This window comes from Giraffa tippelskirchi, chromosome 7 (genome assembly GCF_054371585.1).
Source record: "Giraffa tippelskirchi isolate mGirTip1 chromosome 7, T2T-mGirTip1v1.2.pri, whole genome shotgun sequence".
Classification (NCBI taxonomy): Eukaryota; Metazoa; Chordata; class Mammalia; order Artiodactyla; family Giraffidae; genus Giraffa; species Giraffa tippelskirchi.
This window is the reverse complement of record NC_137281.1, coordinates 113581303-113605115: the sequence shown is the minus strand read 5'-3', so window position 1 is coordinate 113605115 and position 23813 is coordinate 113581303. Positions and strand designations below refer to the sequence as shown.

General features: G+C 35.2%; 1 protein-coding gene across 2 annotated transcripts in view; it reads right to left on the bottom strand.

Moving 5' to 3' along the window:
• Window positions 1-23813, bottom strand: part of ADAM10 (ADAM metallopeptidase domain 10) — a 138422-nt gene that overhangs the window by 15912 nt on the left and 98697 nt on the right. For both annotated transcript variants that reach the window (XM_081510074.1, XM_081510072.1), the window contains 5 exons: window positions 20918-21101; window positions 13224-13387; window positions 9550-9733; window positions 2111-2261; window positions 341-524 (listed from right to left, as the gene is read on the bottom strand). In XM_081510074.1, the coding sequence (XP_081366200.1) occupies window positions 341-524; window positions 2111-2261; window positions 9550-9733; window positions 13224-13387; window positions 20918-21101 (867 nt within the window). The remainder of the gene's footprint in view (window positions 1-340; window positions 525-2110; window positions 2262-9549; window positions 9734-13223; window positions 13388-20917; window positions 21102-23813) is intronic.

The following is a 23813-nucleotide window of genomic DNA, read 5'->3' as shown; positions in this document are numbered from 1 at the left end:
AAGGCAGAGGAAATAATCAAGGGTCCTTTTATTTAGGGTACTAAAATATTAATTTATAAAACTTAAAAGCAGTACAAAGTTATATGCCTAGTTACATAACTATTTTTCTCTAGAGTATCAAACACACACAGTAGAAAGATGAAAGACAAGTCAATAACAAATCGAATGCCACCAGGCACTTATGCCACATAATGCAGTCACAGCTTTGTGAGGAAATAGATATGGATGCTGAAACTGGGACTGAGATGAATTACTTTAACTGTGAGGCTTTAAGTGTCAACAAACAATTATTCTGAAAAAGGTTTCATAAAATTAAATGAAAAACAAATCAAATGCTTACCCCATTAATGCACACTTGCGTATGCCTATTACAGTCTGTGAAGTTCGGTTTAGGATCAGAGGCTGGGCAGAGAGCTGTGATGCCATTACATATTCCTTCTTTTGCACAGTCTGAATCATCCCGACACTTTTCAGTTTTTGACTTGAATGCACACTGTGCTGTACAACAGGGACCTTGACTTGGACTAAAAGAAGCACTGAGATGAGCAAAGAAAATCACTAGGACATTTCCTATACTACAGATACAGTCTTAATTTTTAAATCATAAATATCTTTTAAATGCTAACTATGTTACTGTTATACAATTCTTATTGGAACAAGAGGTTACTAAATTTTAACATTCTAATAAGTACAGAAAAATGATGAAGAATCTTGTTTTTATAATGAAGGCATACTATATTCTGCATTCTTATTCTATTTGCCTTTAGTAAAAGGTTACAATGGAAAATGGGTTAAATACTAGGCAAGTCATCAGTTTTTCATAGATACATCACATATTGGTCAATTTATCATTTTTTTCTCACATTTACACATTAAAATCAAATTAGGATACACAGAACATCCATTTTGAAAGTACTGCACAAACAATATTCTATTGCTTATATTTATCACTACCAGAATCATTTGAGAAGTGAAATAAATTGTATGACACTAAGTTATAAGAATGTGTGGAATCCATATTACCTAAATATTTAAAGCTAAAATTCTAAAAATACTGATGAAAGTCACATTTTTAACATTCAGTTCAGTTCAGTTCAGTCACTGAGTTCAGTCACTCAGTCGTGTCCGACTCTCTGCAACCCCATGAATCGCAGCACGCTGAGCACCAAAGAATTGATGCTTTTGAACTGTGGTGTTGGAGAAGACTCTTGAGAGTCCCTTGGACTGCAAGGAGATCCAACCAGTCCATCCTAAAGGAGATCAGTCCTGGGTGTTCATTGGAAGGAAATGAAACATCATTCAACTGATGTTGAAGTTGAAACTCCAATACTTTGGCCACCTGATGTGAAGAGCTGACTCATTTGAAAAGACCCTGATGCTGGGAAAGATTGAGAGCAGGAGGAGAAGGGAACGACAGAGGATGAGATGGTTGGAAGGCATCATTAACTCAATGGACATGGATTTGGGTGGGCTCTGGGAGTTGGTAATGGACAGGGAGGCCTGGCATACTGTGGTTCATGGGGTCGCAAAGAGTCGGACACGACTGAGGGACTGAACTGAACTGAGCATCTTTTGCATGTCTTTAACACCCACCACACAAATTGTAATTATACGTAGTTCAATCTGCCAGCAAAGGTGCACTAAATAATCCTATTCCAGAAAAATAGAACAAATAACAAAGTTCCCAAACCACATCTCTTAATCGAGTTTCTTCTTTTTTTAATCTGGTTTTAAATATGACATAACTACCTTCAGGCCTCCCTGGTAGCTCAGCTGGTAAAAAATCAGCCTGCAATGTAGGCAACCCCAGTTCAATTCCTGGGTCAGAAAGATTCCCTGGAGAAGGGATAGGCTACCCACTCCAGTATTCTTGGGTTTCTCTGGTGGCTCAGTTGATGAAGAATCCGCCTGCAATTTGGGAGACCTGGGTTCGATCCTTGGGTTGGGAAGATCCACTGGAGAAGGGAACAGCTACCTACTCCAGTAATCTAGCCTGGAGAATGGACTGTATAGTCCACGGGGTCGCAAAGAGTCAGACATGACTGAGCAACTTTCACAACTTTCACAAGACTTCATAGGAACATTAACATTACTGGAATTAACAAGATACCTGCACTGCTTTCCAGGTTTCAGCTTGCATTTTTTCCCCTCCGGCTGATTTGCATCGTAGCAGCACTCGTCTTTACACTGGTCACTATAACCACAATCACATTCCTCACCTTGTTCTACCATTCCATTTCCACAAATAGGTTGGCCAGATTCTGAAGAAAATGAGTAAGACAAAGTAAGCACTGTATGCAACACTTATTTTATTTCAAATTCACAAACTCTTTAAACCTGCATTTAAAAAAGGAGAAAGGAAAACTTTGAAGATTAAGAAAAGTAGAACTAAGAATCCGGAAATTAGGAGATCTAATTATAACAGTGGCTCAGTCACTAACTAGCAATGTGGCCTTAGGCAAATCACTTCCCATTTGGGGGCTTCAGTTTCTCAATCTGTGCAGTGAGGTAATCTGACCTGATGCTCCCTTCTCAAGTCCCTTCCAGAAGTGACAGTACTTTATTTAGGCCATGGCACACTGAGCTTTATTGAACAATGACTGTACTATTTATAGTACATACTACAAAGTAAGTCAGTGCTTCATCAACCAGAAAAAAATCAAACCTTTTCTGTTAGAAAATTTCAAACATACAGAGAAGCAGTAAAAAAATAAGTACAATGAACTCCTATGAACCAGTCACTTAGCTTTAACAACTATCAAAGATATGCTGTAAACAACTCCATCTAACCTATTCATCTGCTCTTACAAATTCATCTACCAGGATGAATCTAACAGATAAAGAGTTTTTTTTTCCTTTTTAAATCTAACCATAATACCATTATCACTTTTAAAAACAACTAACAAAAAAAAAAAAAAAAAAAAACAACTAACAGTATGCTTAATAGCATCTAATAGCCAATCTATGTTCAATTTGCTTCAACTACCTCTTTACATCAGTTTATTTGAACCAAGTTTCACACACGCTTTCCCCAACCCCTCTCCCCATAGTTGCTTTTTATGCATCTTAAGTTCTTTTAATAGATAACAGATTTCCTCCTCTTTTGTTTTTACACTATCAGTTGTTAAAGAATTTGGGTCATTGTGTCCTATGGAATTTCCCACATTCTATTTGGCTGACTGTATCCTAGTCAACTAGTAATTTTTTTTAATGTACATTAGTTTTGATCGCCAGCTAGACCAAACTCCTTAAGGAAAGAAGCATGTATTATTTATATCTTTTGTATTTCCACAGAGTCTAAACATTAGTGGGTCAAGTCTTGGTTCATTAAGGTTAGACTGTCTGGTCTAAGCATAATGAGTAATTTCAGAAAGACTTTCAGGCTCTTTTTTTAAAGTTCTTTGATTTTGTTAGTGAAGTTTAAAATTGGAACAAGAATGCTACTCTTAGTAAGAACATAAAAACCACAGAACTTCAGCATCTGCAGGGAAATGAAAAGAATCAAATGTCTTCATTTTAGACAAAAGAAAACTAACTTTTAGAGAGTTTGGGACTTGCTGGAGACCATATGCCCCAGTATGGGCAAAACACAAGACTAAATCAGGGTCTCCTAGATCTAAAGTCTGGTGCTCTTTCTGCTACACCAGATCAGTGTGGGAAACAGTTGTAGCACAGACTTCAAACTGAAAGCTGAGTAAGTGGAAGGGAACATACCTCAAGCACAGGAACCCAAAACAAGGTACATCTGAATAAAAAATCTGAATCAAAAATCAAAAAACCTTATAGAGACCTTAGCTTTATATTCAGAAATTTCATTCTTATCCTTGGCCACATCAAACATTAAAGGAAATTCTAGGGCTAACTGAAGCTCCATCCCTCTCTCTCTCTCTTTTTTTTTTGGCCACGTGGAGATCTTAGCTCCCTAACCAGGGACCAAACCTGGGCCACAGCAGTGAAAGTGCCGAGTCTTAATCATTGGACTGCCAGGGAATTCCTCCTTTCCTTCACTTTATACCATCTCTTTTGTTCTCTAAAACTAGAAACATGCACATGCACATATATAATAAGTAAATAATAATGATTTTTCTAAAGTTTAGCAATAATCATCTTAAAATTCATGTGACATGTAATTTAGGAGAAAAAGGAAAAATTGAAAAAGTCAGAAAACCACACATGCAATATTCATTACACATTAGTTTGTGTCTCATACAGAAATAACACTTCAAATCAGCTATTTGCTAACGGCTTAAACACAGGGGAAAAGATGTTGCTTAAAATGCAACAAGTGTAACAGGTACATATTTCATTGTAATTTAAGAAACAAATTTCTTTCCCATAATACTAAAAAGCAATATGCTCATTTTTTCTCTTATGGTAAATATTGTTTATTTAGGTATTTTTTAATTGAAGTAGTTATTTTACAATATTGTGTTAGTTTCAAGTGTACAACAAAATGATTCAGTTATACATATAGGTGTAAAAGTGACAATGTTAGTTGCTCAGTCATGCTGGACTCTGTAACCCCATGGACTGCAGCCTGCCAGGCTCCTCTGTCCGTGGAATTCTCCAGGCAAGAATACTGGAGTCTCCTGCATTGCAGGCAGATTCTTTACCAACTGAGTCACCAGGGAAGGTCATGTGTGTGTGTGTATTTATTTATTTTTCAGAATTTTTTCCATTATATGTTATTACAAGATATTAAGCATAGCTTCCTGTGCTATACAGTAGATCCTTGTTGTTTACCTATTTTATATATAGTACACACATATGTTAATCTCAAGCCTCTAATTTGTCTCTCCCCCTTACCTCCTTGTCCTTGCTATCCCTTTTGGTAACTAGAAGTTTGTTTTCTATGTCTGTAAGTCTATTTCAACCTTATAAATAAGTTCATTTGTATTCTTTTTTTAGATTCCACATATAAGTAATATCATATGATATTGGTCTTTCTCTGACATTTGTCCATACTAGGAAGGTACAGTAATCAAAATAGTAGGGTGCTGGCACAAAAATAGACATACAGATCAATGGAACAGTACAGAAAGCCCAAAAATAAACTTATGCATTTATGGTCAATTAATCTATGACAAAGGAGGCAAGAATATACAATGGAGAAAAGATGGTCTCTTCAATAAGTGGTGCTGGGAAAACTGGATAGCTACATGTAACAGAAAGAAATTAGAACATTCTCTAACACATATACAAAAATAAAATGGATTAAAGATCTAAATATAAGACCATACACTATACAACTCCTAAAGGAAAACATTGGCAGAACACTCTTTGATATAAATTGCAGCAGCATTTTTTTGGGGGGGATCCATCTCCTGGAGCAATGGAAATAAAAACAAAAACAAACAAATGAACCTAATTAAACTTAAAAATCTTTTGCATAGCAAAGGGAACCATAAACAAAATGAAAAAACAACCTGCAGACTGGGAGAAAATATTTGCAACTGATGGTACCAACAAGGTTTAATTTCTAAAATATACAAACAGGTCATGCAGCTCAATACCAAACAAACAAATAACCAAATCAAAAACTAAGCAGAAGACCTAAACAGACATTTCTCCAGTGAAGACATACAGATGGCCAACAGGTACATGAAAAGATGCTCAAATATTGCTAATTATTGGGCTTCCCAGGTGGCTCAGTGGGTAAAGCATCCACCTTCAATTCAGGAAATGCAGGAGACCTGTGTTCGATCCCTGAGTGGGGAAGATCCCCCGGAGTGAGCATAGCAATCCACTCCAGTATTCTTGCCTAGAGAATCCCATGGGCAGAGACGCCTGGTGGGCTACATTTCTTAAGGTCACAAAGAGTCGGACGTGACTGAAGCAGCTGAGCATGCACGCACATTGCTAATTATTACAGAAATGTAAATCAAAACTACAATGAGGTATCACCTCACACCAGTCAGAATGGTCATTATTTACAAGTCTACAAATAATAAATGCTGGAGAAGATGTGGAGAAAAAAGAAACTTTCTACACTGTTGATGGGAATGTAAACTGGTGTAGTCACTCTGGAGAACAGTATGTAGTTTCCTTAAAAAACTAAAATCACATAATCTTGCAATCCCACTGCTGGGCATATATCTGGAGAAAACTCTCAATTGAAAAAATACATGCACCCTAATGTCCAAAGAAGCACTATTTACAATAGCCAAGACATAGAAGCAACCTAACTGTTCATGAATAGATGAATGGATAAAGAAGATGTGACACACACACACACAGGAATTACTCAGACATAAAAAAAGAATGAAATAATGTCATTTGCAGCAACATGGATAGACCTAGAGATCATCATATTAAGTGGAGCCAGACAGAGAAAGACAAATATGTTCATAATTTTTGAAGTCATTTTCAATCAGAAAGCTTATTGTAAAACTCTAGCTTACAAATGAAGAATCTAGATGTCACTTCTACCATTGAGAATAATAATAACAAAAATGACAACATCAATGTAATTTTAATCTGCCCTTTCAAAAGAAATTGAAGGTTTTATAAGAAAAAGTCAACCAATGAAAGTAAAAATTGACTTTGAATTTTCTTAAAATTTAAGTTTTGCTCTGGGAAAGACTGTGAAGAGGATGAAAAGACAAGCTACAGAAAGGAAGAAAATACATGCAGACCGATATGTGACAAGTGACTAGCAGCTGAACTACATAAAGAACCCTCAAAACTCAACAACAACAACAAAAAAACCTCAGTGGCCAAGAAACATGGACATTTCACCAAAGAAGATATACAGATGGCAAAAAACCACATGATATTCAACGTCATTAGTCATCATAAAAATACAAAGTAAAGCCACAATGAATTAACACTATACACATATCACAGTGGATAAAATAAAAAATACCAAAAGCTGACAAGGATAGAGAGAAATCAGACAACTCATACACTGCTGGTGGGAATGTAACATAGTACAGCCTTCTAGAGAACAGTTTGGCAGTTTCTGCCAAAACATAAATAAAAACAAACAACTGCTATATTGATCTATCAGTTAATTTGGAGGCATCTGAAACCTATATTCGTATGAAAAGCCTGTTTATAGCTGCTTTATTCATAACAGCCCCAAACTGAAGTTAACCCAAATATTCTTTAACATAAAAATGGTTGAATGAACTGAAGTACACACATACTACCTGCAATAAAAAGGAATGAACTAATGACACAGGTAAAAATTTGGATTAATTTCCAAGCAATCATATCAAGTGAAAAATCCCCAAAAGTTACATATTGTATGATTCCATTTATAGAACATTTTTGAAGTGACAAAATTTTAGAAATGGAGAATGATTTAGTGGGGCAGGTGAGAGGCAGGAAGGAGGAGGTTGCTTTTTAAGGTTATAAAACAGTGGTAATGGAACTGTTCTTTTTTTTTTTAGGCCACACCGTGTGGCATATGGGATCCTAGTTCCCCAACCAGGGATCAAATCCATGCCCCCTGCATTAGAAGCATGTAGTCCCAACCACTAGACAGCCAAAGTCAAAGTGTTAGTCACTCAGTCACGTCTGACTCTTTGTGACCCCATGGACTATAGCCTGCCAGGCTCCTCTGAACATGGAATTCTCCAGGCAAGAATACTGGGGTGGGTAGCCATTCCCTTCTCCAGGGGATTTTCCTGACCCAGGGATTGAACCCAGGTCTCCTACATTGCAGGCAGATTCTTTACTGTCTGAGCCACCAGGGAAGTCCCAATGGAACTGTTCTTAATCATGGCTATGGTGATGGACATATAAACCTACACATGGTAAAACTGTATAGAACTAAACACACACAGAGATGAAAATATGAAAAACTGGGGAAATCCAAATAAGATCTGTGGACTGTTTATCATATGGAACTCTGTACTACACAGTTTTGCAAGATGTTACCATTGAGGGAAACTGAGTGAAGAAATATGGAATCTCCATTATTTCTTACAACTTCATGGGAATCTAAATTATGTCGATATAAATTTCAATTAAAACAAAAGGGCATAGTGATATCAATTTTATGTCAAAACAAAAAATGCAGCTAAAAAAACAAAAAGCCATGCTTATCTGGAAAACTTCTTCAGTTCTTTCTCCTTTGGTGCCATATCTGTGAGAGTGCTGTTTATGTGCAATGTGAGCAAGCCTCAGTGTTTACCCTCAAGTAACTTAAAATCTTATGAAATAGGAGAAAGATCCCCAGAAACATAATACAAGGAGGGGTATTTAGAACATATTAAATGCCCCATGAGAGGTAAAACAGATCAATGGACAGACAAAATGTAGTATATCCCTAAAACAGAGTATTAGTCTGCCATAAAAAAGAATGGCATTGTTATACATGCTATAGCTTCCGTTAATCTTGGAAATACTATGCTAAGTGAAATAAATCAGATAATAGAGCATAATCCCACTAATATGAGGTTTCTAGAATAGGCAAACTCGCAGAGACACAAAATAGAATAGAGGTTACTAGGAAATGGGGAGAGAGAGAAATAGGAGTTAATTGCTTAATGGTTACAGAATTTCTATTTGGGGTGATTTTAAAAGTTTGAAAATGGAAAAGCGGTGATGGTTGTACAACATGGTAAATATACTTAATGCCACTGAATCGTACACTTAAAACTAGTTTAAATATAAACTCTATGTTATATATATTTTACCACAATAAGAAAAAATTTCATAGCAACTTTATTCATAATAGCCCAAACCTGAAAAGCCCAGGTGTTCATTCAACAGGAGAGAGGATAAGTAAACTGTGATATATTCATATAATGTACTTCTACCCAGTCAAAAAAAAAAAGGTACAAAACACTAATAATGAACTTCAAAACAGTATGATGAGTGAAAGCAGCCTTCCACAAAAGAATGCAAACTATATGATTCCATTTATATGAAAACAAGCAAAATTTATCTACAAAGAAATAAATCCATTTATTATGGGATGGGTGCAGAGATTGATGGGGAAAGGAAATGAGAGAACTTTCTCAGGTGACAGAAATGTTGTACATCTTGACAGGTGCTTAGGTTACATAGGGAGATGTATTTGTCAAAGCCATCAAATGGTCGAGTTGATTTGTGTATTTCACTTATGCAAAAAATGTAGGCTAAAGGGCTTAGAGTGAAGTATCCTGATATCCCAAATCCACTTTAAATTACAATCACAATAAAACACGGATTGAGAGATGAACAGATTGATACATATGTGATAAGTGTTAGTTGTTCAGTTGTGCCCAACTCTTTGTGACCCCATGGACTAGAGCCTGCCTGGCTCCTCTGAACATGGAATTCTCCAGGCAAGAATACTGGAGTGGGTAGCCATTCCCTTCTCTAGGGGATCTTCCCAATCCATAGATCAAACCTAGTCTCCCGCATTGCAAACAGATTCTTTACCATCTGAGCCACCAGGGAAGCCCCCTATGTGATAAAGCAAATGTATGAAAGTGCTAACAACTGTAAAACATAAAAGTGGTAGTGGTGGATACACAGGTGTTTGCTATTTAATTCTTTCCAGTTTTCTGAATGTTTGAAAATATTCATATTAAAATGCTGGGAAAAGATACATACCAACAAAACAGTTGTTTCTCTTCTTCTCAAGAACTTGACTTATATTTCTAATACTACAGAGTGAGAATTTATTGTTGTTAAGTTTGTCCCCAGATGTTGCTCTTGCATACATGATGTAATTGCCATTTTCTTTTTGTCCTAAATTCTTAGATTCTCCTGGAGTGCACTCTGTTCCAGAATCATGCTGTCAAAAAGAATATAAAGTTACATAAACAGGAAGTAAAATAAGGTTTTCAGGTCATCTGATTAGATGTAATTTTCTCATCAGAAGAACAATGGAAGCTTGAGGACTCTCCTTTAGACTAGACCTTACTGTTATTTTAGCCTGTGAAAAGGAAAGATAATTTGCTCTTTTAGGGGCCACTGTCTCATAATGAAAAAAATCAGTGAAGGTCTAATTGCAATGGATACCTTTTTTGATTTTTTTTTTTTTAATTCACATAAATCTTTGACACATTCTGCAATTACTTCTTTTAGTTGGGTTCCCAAAGGTAGAGTTACTGCATTAACAGGTCAAACACTTTAAAAGATTTTGATACGTACTGCCAAACTGCCTGACAAAAGGGCCATATTAATTTACATTATATAGCAACATGGATCAAGACTTCAACAGGCAGAGATGGGAAGGAATTGGCTTCTTGGCAGAAGTACACTTTTTTAAATAACTTAATTTGACAGGGAAGAGGAAATAACACAGGAAACATACTTAGATCCAAATTATGGAAAACCCTATAAATACTAAGTTAAGGAAACTGTATTAGTAATATCAATAGGTATTGGATGTAGGGTTGTAAGCAGAAGTGACATGATCAGAATGACTAGAACTATACCTAGACAAGGCTTCCCAGGTGGGCTAGTGGTAAAGAACTTGCGTGCCCAATGCAGGAGTCATAAGAGACATGGTTTGATCCCAACCCAGGGGGGTTGGGAAGATCCCCTAGAGGAGGAAATGGCAACTCACTTCAGTATTCTTCCCTGGAAAATCCCATGGACAGAGAAGTCTGGTGGGCTACAGTCCATAGGGTCACAAAGAGTCAGATACAACTGAAGTGAATTAGCACGCACATACCTAGACAAAAATTAATCTGCTGAGAGTAAATACATTAAGACTTTCATACTGGGAGACAGGAACTCGCCTCTTGACTGCAATTTCCAACAATGATGTTTATAAACTGGTTAACAACAAGTGTGCAATGAATGTTTAGGATAGCTTCCCTGGTGGTTCAGATGGTAAAGAATCTGCCTGCAATGTGCAAGACCTGGGTTCAATCCCTGGGTTGGGAAGATCTCTTGGAGAAGGCAAAGGCTACCCACTACAGTATTCTGACCTGGAGAATTCTATGGACAAAGGAGCCTGGAGGATTACAGTCCATGGGGTCACAAAGAGACAGGACCAAGTGACTTTCACATAAATAAATATATGCAATACAGTGAACCACTCAGAGAGGAAGTAACGTTGACATAGTATAGATATATGACAGAAGACATAAAGACAGATTTTAGACAAAAATGTCAAAGAAGACAGGCTCAGGAGTTCATGGTCTGGCTGATCTCAATATTAAATTACTGAAAACAAATTTACTAAGCACCTGCTATCTACAGTATGGTATCATATGTACTCTATGTATAGTATCATGAACAATATACACAAAGGAATGAGGTGTATTTGAGCATGACAGAATCACTAGAAGTAGTCTGATATGACAGGAAAGGTAACAAGGTAAGCAAAAAAATGTGAACCAATTTATACATTCAACAATAAGTAATAAGTAATATTTCATTAATGTATTTAAAAACACATCTCTAGCAACCAATTAGAAGACAAATTAGATGGGAAGTGCAAAAAGAATACACTAGATATCCTACTCCAAGTGTGATCCACAGATAAGCAGCAGCAGCATCACATGGGAGTCTTAGAAACATAGACACTAAGGCCCCACCAAAGGCCCACTAAAACGGAATCTATACTGTAAGATCCTCAGTAATTTGTATGCACATTAAACTTTGAGAGGTTGAGAGGTCCTAGACTAACAAACCAAAGAGTAGGTGGAAAGATACTAAAATTCCCCTGGTAAGGGTTGGATGAAGTTGACTGGGAGAGTAGAGGACATCTAACTGACCTTGAAAATGCAAGTTGACCATGAACAAGAGTTCTCTGCTCATCTTTAAAATTTCAATTACTCTTTTTTAGGAAGAGATCACAAAAGCAGCAAAGAGGTAGAGAGATTAGATGCATTTTAAATACTTTATCCATCCATTCCTGATTGGAATTAGAAGAAAGACTTGCAACTTAGTGAGAGGATACTTACATTTTATGAACTGTGGAAACATTAAGTAAGTGCTTGAGAATTTTAAGCTATTAGAATTCAATTTTTTTTATAAACTCAAAAATTCCCATTTTTATAAGTGATAAAGTACAAGTGAATTTATATAGTTTTCAAATGAAAATTTCCCAAACTTGTAATTTTAATAAGCCCCACCAAAATCACAAAGACAGAATACCTTTCAGTATTTTGTACTTCCATGTATATTAATCTTCAGTTCACTTGAAAATCAATACAATAGACTAGATATTGAAAAAGTGAAAGTAAACGTGTTAGTTTCTCAGTCATGTCCAACTCTTTGTAGCCTGCCAGGCTCCTCTGCCCATGGAATACTCCAAGCAAGAATACTGAAGTGGGTAGACATTCCCTTCTCCAGGGAATCTTCCTGACCTAGGGATCAAACCCAGGTCTCTCGCATTGCAGGCAGATTCTTTACCATCTGAACCACCAGGGAAGCCCCAGGGTATTAAATAATACCAAAGAATTATTCATTTTGTCAGGTATAATAACCATGTGGTGGTTATGGAAGAAAATGTCTCATTTTTTAAGAAATGCACACTGAAATATGGAAGGGTGAATGACTGTTTCTAACACCCCACAAAGAAAAGGAAATACAGAAAGATGTGGCAAAATCTTGATGATCACTGAATTTGAATCAGAGGTCAGCAAATAGCAGTCCACAGCCTGTTTTCATATGGCCTAAGTTAAGAATGGTTTTACCATGTTTAAAAGATTGTAAAAAATAACAAAACAAAGAAAAATATGCAACAGAGACCAAATGTTGCCCCACAAACCTAGTTGATTAGTAGACCCTTTACAGAAAATGTTTGTTGACCTCTGTCCTGCATGATGAGCATAAGATTGTTGTACTATTTTTCTCTACTTTTAGGCATGTTACCAAGTTTTAATACTGACAGATTTTAAAATAACAGTCTAAGTAGAGAAAGACAAATCTAGTAAACCCCAATAATGCTTTAAACCAAGCAAAAACCCCACAATTTGCTAACATTCAAACAATGAAAACTTTAAACAATGAAAAGTGATTCTCACTCAATAAATATTTGAATGAATCTTGTACCAGGCACTGTTTCAAGGTCAGGAGTGAATGAAAGAGACAAAATTCTTGCCTTCATATAATTCTGGCACTGTTGTGCTTATTTTCTTACTTTAATTACAAGCATTCTATCTTTCTCCTTTTCAGTACTATGGTCAAGTACACTACTGTATTTTGACATATAAAAACTAAGCATTCATGTGGACTTGTTTTCACTATAAACAGTATCAACAAAAATTACACAACATGAAAGACCAGCAACTTAAAAAAAAAACTAATAATTAGGCAATACTTACTGGAGATCCAAAGTTATGTCCAACTTCATGAGCAAACGTAATGTGAGAGACTTTGGGGGGTACATGAGACCCATAGTTCTGAACAGTAATAATTCCAGTGTTTAAAGACTTCTTCTTACCATCTGAATAGAGCTTACTTTTTTCACATATTCCTCCAGAGCTTCCTAATTCAAAACAAAAAACGGCTAAAATTAGCATCTTCCCCTCCCCAAATAATTCTCTAATATACACCATATTAACTTGAAACATTTTATATGTATTTTGAGCCCAAACTTGGTATATACATATATCAAGTTCTAAAAAGTTTCTTTGGTCCACGATTAGAAAGTCATTTCAAATAAAAGATTTAATGGCACAAATAAATTCTCAGGATTGAATACAAAGCCCTTATAAAATGTTCCTCTTCATAATCAAAATGTCTCCAAATTTTTACTCCCCTTAATTTAGCAAAACAAATATTTCAGATTCTGTTAAATTTAAATATTTCAGCATTGACATTGGGTCAAAGTCTATACTTTTCATTTTTCAAGAAGAAAACTTATATTTAAGTTAAATGAAAGCTGACAAAATACTCTCAAGGAGATGCTAAGAAAGTCACTTCTACAAATAATAATAGTGATGCACAGGAATATGTGATTCATGTTCTAAAAGACAACGTACTATGTACTCTTTAAAAAGAAAAAAGTAGTAGAGGCTAGGGTGTGGAGGAAATAGGCTGACAGAGGTACAAACTTCAAGTTGTAAGATGAATAAAGTCAGAGGATCTAATGTGTAACACATGATGACTATAGCTGAAAACGTGGTATTATATAAATTAAATTTGCTAAGAGAACAGAAGTTAAACATTCTCACACACAAAAAGGAAAAATGTAAATATGTGAGGTGATGGATGTATTAAACTTGGTGGGGGGAATCATGCATTCACAATGCATACAAATATCAAATTACATTGTACATTTTAAGTATCTTACAATTTTATTCGTCAATTATATCTCAGTAACACTCAAAAAATGTCAAGTGGGTAAAAGAAAAAAGGAAGGAAGGAGAGAAAAGTGGGAAAGGAAAAAAAGCAAATGTGGTAACATGTTAACTGATTAATTTATCAGGAGTTCACTATACTACTCTTGGAACTTTTTGGCAAGTTTGAATTTTTTTCCAAAATAGGTTCAAAAAACTCAATTATGATTTCCAACATGTCTTGAAGACATTTTCAAAGTTTAGTCTTCATTTTTCACTTGTATAATACATATGAAATCATTTTGTAGTTAATCTGTTCATTTACAGTTCCTAAACTTTAGAGCTTAATAACAACATGAAAGTGTTTTCACATCTAAATGCAGTTAATTTTAGAAATTAAAAAAAAAGAACATCAGCAAATTAGAAACTGGCCAATCCCTGTTTTTATGTACACTGCACTGAGACGATCACAGTATTTTAAATAACTACTAAAGACTTTCAGGGAGAAGTACTTTGGTTTACACTCACATTTTAAGAGATTATTTGCATTTTTTCATTAAAATACAATCAAATGGATTAGGATATTCTGATAAATGATCTAATTACTTCAAATTAACTTTCAACACACCGAGTTACAACCAAATTACATTTTTAAAAGTCTAACATTTATAACCTCTGATAAAGTATATAATAGGCAAGCAATTCAAAAAAGATATGCAAGATAAGCTATATTTAAAATGGATAACCAACAAGAAGCCTGAATGTATCAGCCTGGATGGAAAGGGGGTTTGGGGGAGAATGGATACATGTATATCTACAGCTGAGTCCCTTCGCTGTCCACCTGAAACTATCACAACATTGTTAATCGGTTATACCTAAATACAAAATAAAAAGTTCAAAAAAAAAAAAAGATATGCAAGAATGGCAAGACGCTACAACTGTTGCCTTGTTCCTTTTAATATTAGAAAGTACAGGAAAACATATCATAAATTTAATGACTATTATGATACAATTCGAGAAACCGAAATGATAATGTGCTTTCTCAGAAAACTAAACTGAAAGACTAAGTCATATATGCAGATTTTAAATGACAAAGGATTGAGAACCTTTATATTTAATATTTACTACGTTTTCTACACAGAAAACTGAATAGGAAGATAACAGCAAATGACTTACAAATATTTAATATATTCTCTTAATCTACTTTTACTTTTGCAGTCCAAAGGACTGTATCACTATTCTAGAAACTAGAAAAGATATAAATAAGCATTCTGTATGTAATAATTACAGTCTACATATTATAGTTTTAAATAAGTAGCAAATTAATATCCTGCCTTATCGAAGATGTGTCACACACAAATTGGTCCAGTGCTGTACTGTCAGACTTGAATTAAGCATAGAAGACTCCACACTGCAAATCTTTATCAGTTAAAAGAAAGTAAACAGCACATATTAAAAATTCCAATAATGCACTTCCTATATTTTTAAGGTCTAATTTGAGGAAAGATAACGCATAAATTTGAGTATAGTCTTCTGAAATACAGTCTTTTTAATTCATATCGAGTTTAATATATTTAACTGCTTTTGGTTTCAATAACTATTGCTTATCTGGAAAGTTTGCTATTTTTATACACTAACAGCATATGTTGGAATAATTCAGTTATACAGAAAGAAATACAATACTATGTCTAACTTTATTAGTTGTGATTTAACTTTTTAAATACTGCAACAACTTTTGATATGCCAGAAACTCAATTAATGATGTTATAAATACCTACAGCTAAGTCATAACTCAAGTTTAGTAATTGCTTTACAGAGTAAATTAAAAAGTTTACTACATATAGTCATCACTGAAAAATACAAATTATGAATAACAATGATGGATGGATAACTCAAAGACCAACAAAGAAACAGAAACATTTTTCTATCTACAGGATAGTCTGAGAGCTAATCACAGAATATCAGTTCTAAACTTGTTAAAAACAACTCCCCAAAAGAAAAAAATTATAAAACCTACAAGGGTAAGTCTAATATCTTGAAAGAATCCATAAACACAGTTTTGGTGTGAGCAGGCCTAAACATCTACAGCAATAGTCACATGTTGACCATTCAACATTAATCTGAGCAGTAATTCTGAAGCTGAAGTTAGTATACTGCCAGACAGGTTCTAAACAAGAAAAACAGAAAAGAAGATCTCTACCAAATGAAATGTCCCCCAAAATGTTCTTTACAAATGGTCAGAGGAATATGCAATGGTTCAGGATTGGCTTTGCAGATGAATTCCACAGTCAGCCTTCTTCAGTGACCTGGCAAACTGAGACTATGTTCACTGGGTTAACTGCTAACAGTAAGGTGGGTAACAGAAGAGCAGAATATGCCTTAATAAAACAAAGACCCCCTCAAAAATCATGTTAGAAGGGCATAGCAAAAGAAGTACAACAAAGGGCTATCTAATATAAAGATTTTACTTTGTGAAGGAACTGACATTTCAGTCTCTAAATAAGAGGCTGCAACTGTGGTGTTGGAGAAGACTCTTGGGAGTCCCTTGGACTGCAAGGAGATCCAATCAATCCATCCTAAAAGAGATCAATCCTGGGGGTTCATTGGAAGGTCTGATGTTGAAGCTGAAACTCCAATACTTTGGCCACCTCATGCGAAGGGTTGACTCATTGGAAAAGACCCTAATGCTGCATAGGATTGGGGGCGGAAGGAGAAGGGGACGACAGAGGATGAGATGGATGGATGGCATCACCGACTCGATGGACATGGGTTTGGGTGGACTCCGGGAGTTGGTGATGGACAGAGAGGCCTGGCGTGCTGCAATTCATGGGGTCGCAAAGAGTCGGACATGACTGAGCGACTGAACTTAACTGCTAAGTCACTGCAGTCGTGTCCGACTCTGTGTGACCCCATAGACGGCAGCCCACCAGGCTCCCCCGTCCCTGGGATTCTCCAGGCAAGGGTACTGGAGTGGGTTGCCATTTCCTTCTCCAAAATAAGAGGCTACTACCTGCTTAACACAAAACTTTGCATATAAAAAGAGAAGTTTAATCTTTTCAGTTTCCTATTCAAGACTAACTTTGTTTTAGAGACCAGACTCCTCCCTTTCTAGCGCTCCCTTCTAGGTCCTGTATGATTTCACATGGAAGCCTCCAAGTTAGCCCAGTTTACAAGCTGTTTCTACTTATTATGGAGTTAGGGCAGGAGGAACTGTTTTTCTCACTAAAAGGAAACTGAAGGCAGAACCCAACCACAATAAGAAATTTTTAGAGAACAAATAAAAAGTAGCATAAAAAAAGACTAAAACACAAGAAACATTATTGGAATATTTCAACCCTCATTGTTTTTCCCACCTTAACTGAGTCAATGAAGAGGACTACAGCTAGTAATTTGAGTAACTATCATGTGAAAATTAACACAGCAGTATCACAACAAAATTCTTTTAGTACTATATATTTGAATAGTGAAACAGCTGCAGAATTAAATGAAATTAAGCTAAATAATACAATAGAAATTAATTAGGTCAAATAAAAATGGAAAAGGTTAAGAAAAGCAACAGACCAGAAGCTGAACAGATCAGCTATAAAATACTATTGCAAAAAATTAGGCTAAAACTAGCATTACTAAGATCTGCATACAGAAACATTAAGTCACAAAGGAAGGGCAAAGAGAAGAAATTACAATGAAAAATAAACAAGCTGAAACAACATGATTTACCTGAATTTACAGAGACAGAACAGACAAGGACCCAGTACACTAGCTCCCAATCCAGAGCTCTTCTCTTTATTTCATGACAATTACCCAAAATGATGCCTAAATTCTAGTCAGACACGACTGAAGCAACTTGGCACACACATGACTCCTCTCTCTTAAGAAAGAAGGAAACAGATTCCATCTCTACTTTTAGATTCAGGAAACATTTCAACTTCTTCTTGGAAATGTCTTAGAGAGATAAAGGTAGGATGTTACATTATAATAATACCAAGTAAAAGAACTACCAAATGCACAAAAATGTGGAGTCAAAAGGTCCAGATTCTAGGTTATTTGTGGTACTGGGTTGTAATCCAACTTTCCTCGACTGTATAATGGAGGAAGTAACATCTATACATCACAAGGGAACTGAATTAATCAGTAAGAGCAAATACATAAAGTTGCTTATAAAAATAAATAAAATGCAAACCAAATAAACTCAGTTCAAGTAGTCTAAGGGCAAAGGGAAATGAAGAAGAAAGCTGTCAGGGCAGGTATCCTATTTTAGAAAAAGTTGTGTCAAAGGAACAAAGACTCTTTCTCTTTCCCACTCTGGCCCGATTCTTCTGTCCCTGCCTAGCTGTTCCCCCAGAAGCTCCTAGAAAAAGGCTTGTGAGAGCTGGAGTTGGGAGTTTAACACAGAGTAAAGGAAGAAGGCATCAGATGAAGAACAACAACAAAAATACAAGTAATGTGGCCTAGCATTGTCAAACCAGAACTCTGCCTACTGTCACTTCAATAAAATAAACAGTACTTCATAAAGTAAGTGGTCCAGATATCACAAACTAGACAGAAAAACTGTCCCCCAAACCCTAGTTCAATCATGAGAAAAGCATCAAACAGACTATGACAGAGGGGCATCCAACAATATCCCTGACCAATACGCCTCAAAACTGTCAAGGTTATAAAAAATAAGCAAAGTCTGAGAAATCATCACAGCTAGGAGGAGACTAAAGAGAAATGACAATTAAATGTACGGTTGTATACTGGACAAGATCCTGGAACGGGAAAAGGACTTGATCTGAATAAGAAATCCGAATCAACTATGGGATGATTTTAGTTAACAATAATGTACCAGTACTGGTTCATTAAGTGTAACAAATGCATCATACTAATGTAAGCTGTTATAAAATAGAAAGGTAGGGGAGATAACACTCTATACTATCTGCTCAATTTTTATATAAATTTAAAAGTGTTCTAAATATATAGTCTTAAAAAAAAAGACTTAAAAAAAAGTAGACATGCAGATATCTGAATATTCAGAAAAATTTGACCAAGGTCTCTCAGAACCACTACATTCTCAATGAACAACAGTCTGGAGTTGAAAATACAAAATGGCAGGAAGTTTTTAGTCTGAGATCATCTAATCATTCGCCCAGGAGACATTTTGTGAGCAAAAATATTAATATGTTGGTTTTCAAACTTTAGAATGCAACAGAATCACCTGGAGGGCTTCTTCAGACAAAGACAGATGGGCTCCACACCACCTGGAGTTTCTGATACAGCAGACCTGAGCGAAGCCCCAAAATTTACATTCCTAACAAGTTCCCAGGTAATACAGATGCTGCTAGTCCATGGAGCACAGTTAAAGAACCACTATATTAACCACAATATATAAGAAAAGCCAAATGAATCCTTGAGTTTCTATAGTACTTACTGATGAATAAGGAGAAGGGATTATAAACGTTGTGATAAAATTATCCAACTAATCTTTTTCCCAAGCAGGGAAGGAGAAATTTCAGCATATACAAGTTATAAAATATGTGAATTATCATAGGAAAGAGTGAGACGTACAATCTGCTGACAATGCAAGTAACACAAAACCAGCACAGATCACTCTAAGGGACAAATATCAAAAAATACCGTACTATATAATACATTCAGTCTATGCCATAAACATGTATTTTAATGACAGCAGGGATTGAGTACACTTCAAAATGTGGCAGAGAAACAAAAGCTTTGGAACCTGTAAAAAGGATATTCACTGCTGGCTTTAAAAAAAGAGCAAAATATGTAAGAGCAAAACTACAGTACTGAAGATGTTAAAATATGCATAGCAAATCAAAGAATAAATTAAGAATAGAAGAGCCTGTCTTATCCCATATAAAGTTGAAGCTGATTCTTTAAAAAGATATATCAGAAGGAGAAACTGCTGTTTACAGCTCAGAAGATGATGGACTACTGATCAAATTCTATATGGCAAATTTATATTCAAAGAGTCGGGGATTCTTTCTACTTATCTTTCACTTATTAAATTTGTATTTCTCTAAACTAGGCTACTGAACCTATTATACTGTAAATGACAGATCCCCACTGGACTGCAGTGGAAAGGAGATTATCCCATTCCAGCTTTCTCAATGATAGTGGCTTTCATGGCTAAGGTAGACACCAGCAGAATGTGGGTCCATGCAGTTAAGCCTGTGGAGCTGTGGGTCTTGGGGTCTCCTGCTGACATCTCTTTTCAGGCACTACTTTCCTTTTGTTAAAATAAAGGCTAGAAATAAAATAATGATAGTAAAGGTAGTCTTTCTTTTTCTTCCCACCTGCTGTTCTTGAGCAGGATTTCTCTGCATTTTATCTCACTGCAGAACAAAAGCAAGAACATAATTTTCCCTTGTTGACTCTAAGAACCTCTTCCCAACCCCCATCCCATTAATTAATTACATTAACTTTTGTGGAACAATTAGCATTCTGCTTTTCAGTTTCAGAAATAAGTACCACTTTTCCCCATAAAATTATTTATTTCAGCCACTGAATGTACAATACCAAATGTCAGGATATCTCTCTGTTAGTACTCATGTAATTCATTTCAAAATAAAAAGCTGCTTCATCTATTTTTCCATTTACATTATGCTTATGAATTTTACCTAACCTGAGCTGTAATTAAGATACTGTACAGGCATCACTTTCTCCTATACTTTGTAAAATTCAATCCATCATGAAACTGCTTTTCAAGTAGTAAGTCAAGACATATTTAGATAAACTACCTGAAGGTGCTCCAACCCACGCCAGACCAAGGACACCATCATCAAAATCTCGATCTGTGAAAACGTAGGCCAAACAGTAGTCATCATGATTCTGCTCAGAATTCAGCTCCAGAAACTTCTCCACACCAATATTTGGAAAACGGAACGGATTTGTAGGGTCCTTCTCATCAGCAGTTGTGTTGATCTAAAATGCATAAAACAATGATTTTAATAAGCAGCTAATGTTAGCAGAGCTTTAGTGGAAGCAGTATCCACTACTTAGTCAATTTTTTTTTTAAGTAGCCATGAGGATATCTGAAGATTTAGAAAAATTTGACCAAGCTGGACAATATACTTGGGGCCCAAGGAAGTTGGGGCTAAATTAATGCTTCTACAGTTATTCCCACTTCCTTCACCCCATAGCTGATTATAGACACCAAAAAGAAAGAAAAATGGAAAGACAAGGTAGGGGAATTAAAACTGAGTATGTTACATTTCTAAGCAAATATTCACCCCTTTCCTGAACACTAGGGATGAAAAAACAAGTTCTGCTTTCAAAATTTCTAATAAGGAAGTACAGTTTCTCAAATTCAATCATCTCATCAGTCTCCCTTAGTGCTGATCTCCTACATATGATTATAAGTAAAGGATATAAAACCCTATATTTCACCTAATTAGCAGAACATAAAATAGATATTAAATCCAAGACTGTCAATTCAGCGGACAAATCATACGCCTGGTTCTACTTGCCTAGAAAATCATGAGTCAAGCCCAACTAGCTTCAAGTTCAATTTTTTTCCCTGAATGTAAGAATTTTTTTTCTTTGCCCATTTGTTTCTCTATTTCAAACTGAGTTCTCCAGAATGTTTCCTTCAACACTTTAGCTACTATACTCTTGGGGCAGGTTTCTCTTACACAATGTGAAGAATAATCGATTCTGATACCAAACTTCACCAAAACAAAAGCTTTTATTTATGAGTCATTACTTCTTTTCAGAGACCTCTGCCTATCTTTTGAAGTCCTAGAACAATTTGGTTTTCTCCAAGTAAGAGAATTACATATAAGACTGTTGATAGAGAATAAAAAGGAATATATATGAGAATAAACATTGCTTAGAAGGCAAATCTCAGTCCACTGAAAATATCAGTGATAAGGTAAAGCTATTACAGTCAATAAAATGAAAACTACAGGTCTCTTTAGGATACATATCTTTCAGCAAAACCAAGGAGTTTACAAAAAGGGTGGCAGAAACCCCTTGAGGGTAACTGTCCAAGGACAGATATGAGAACATCTGGTTTATCCATTAACAATTAATCAAAAACAATCAGTTATGGTCATCTAACACACACACACAAAAATCCCAAAACAACAACACTATGTATTATAAGTAGCCCATGCTTAGAGACATGCTACATATTGCTTTTCCCCACAAAACACAGAAATGAAATTCTGATACTTCTATACTACTGGCTATAAATAAAAACTGCATCTAAATTTTAGTTACCTGTATTAAAAATGGGATGATGAATATTTAAATATGTGCTTACAAAATATAAATTTCAAATTATTTAATGGGTCACAAACTTCAACTGATGAGATTTTAAAGTTTTAATCTTGATTAAAGGCCAGAAAAACCACCAACTGCCACATTACCCTTTTATATACATGTGTTTCTTCATAATGCAAATTATTTTACTCAAAAAAATGTACCTTACTAAAACTTCTTCAAGTGTTCTGTATTTTTCACTACTTTGCATTTTATTCCTCTGTCTACTAAACAGTGATACTTATACACCGTATCACTTTTACTTGCTCATTTAAATGTTTATATCGCTCTCAAAGTACATGAAAGCAACTGATTACAGTTCTTTATCTATCTATAAACCATATTTCACCTTAAGACAACTCAATGTAGTATTTAATCATGTCACTTTTAAAAGTAAAGACCACTTTCAGCTATTTTTAAAAATATATTACACATATATACTAAAACTATAATCTAGTCAACCATATTTTAAGAAATGTAAAGAATTCTCTATAGGAAATTCCCTGGAGATCCAGTGGCTAAGACTCTGCTTTCACTGAGAGGGCTAGGGTTCAATCCCTGGCTGGGGAACTAAGATCCTGCAAGCTGCATAGTGAGGCCAAAAATAAATAAATACATAATTTAAAAAAGAACTATTAAAATTTTTATTAAAAATAAATGTGTTCTGTGGAAAGTACTTTTTTAAAATGATGACTTTTAAAACATGGGTTATCTAGCTTATAAATTCAGATTCTTAAAAGATATATATTTTGAAAGAATTCATATTTAGAAAATGTTTGAAACAGTCCAATTTTGTAATAATTGAGTATTTACTTATTAACAATTTATAACATTAAAACTAAGAATCAGCATTTCTCAAAATGTGTACTGCAGTTCTTTGGAGTCTCAGATGATGTTAATACAAAAAAGGCTAAATGAGCTTAGAAATGTATGGATTTCTTTCCCAAAGGATTTCTCAAAACCTGGACTACATCAGTGTGCACTGTTAAATTTCAAGAGGAAATAGAATTAACTGTTTCTCAACTTCCAATTTTACTTAACCACTGTATCTATCCTTCCCTCCACTGGAGCATCAAATGAGACACACTCTAAAATATACTCTATAAGGAAAATCTACAGAAACTATAGAAACTAGGGAAAATGTCAAGTACCGAATCTCTAGTTACTAGAGCACTTTATAACTAGTATGTTAATCAGACAAATACAAAACAGTACTTCCTACCATAGTTCTTCTACGGTCCAGATTAAACCTCTATAGATTTCATTCTTAAATCTAAGTCCAAGTCCCCTCTGTGTGCATGTACAACCCAAGAGTAAAGATAACCTGTATTAGTAAATATAATTTAAACTATTTAATGCATAAAGATGAAA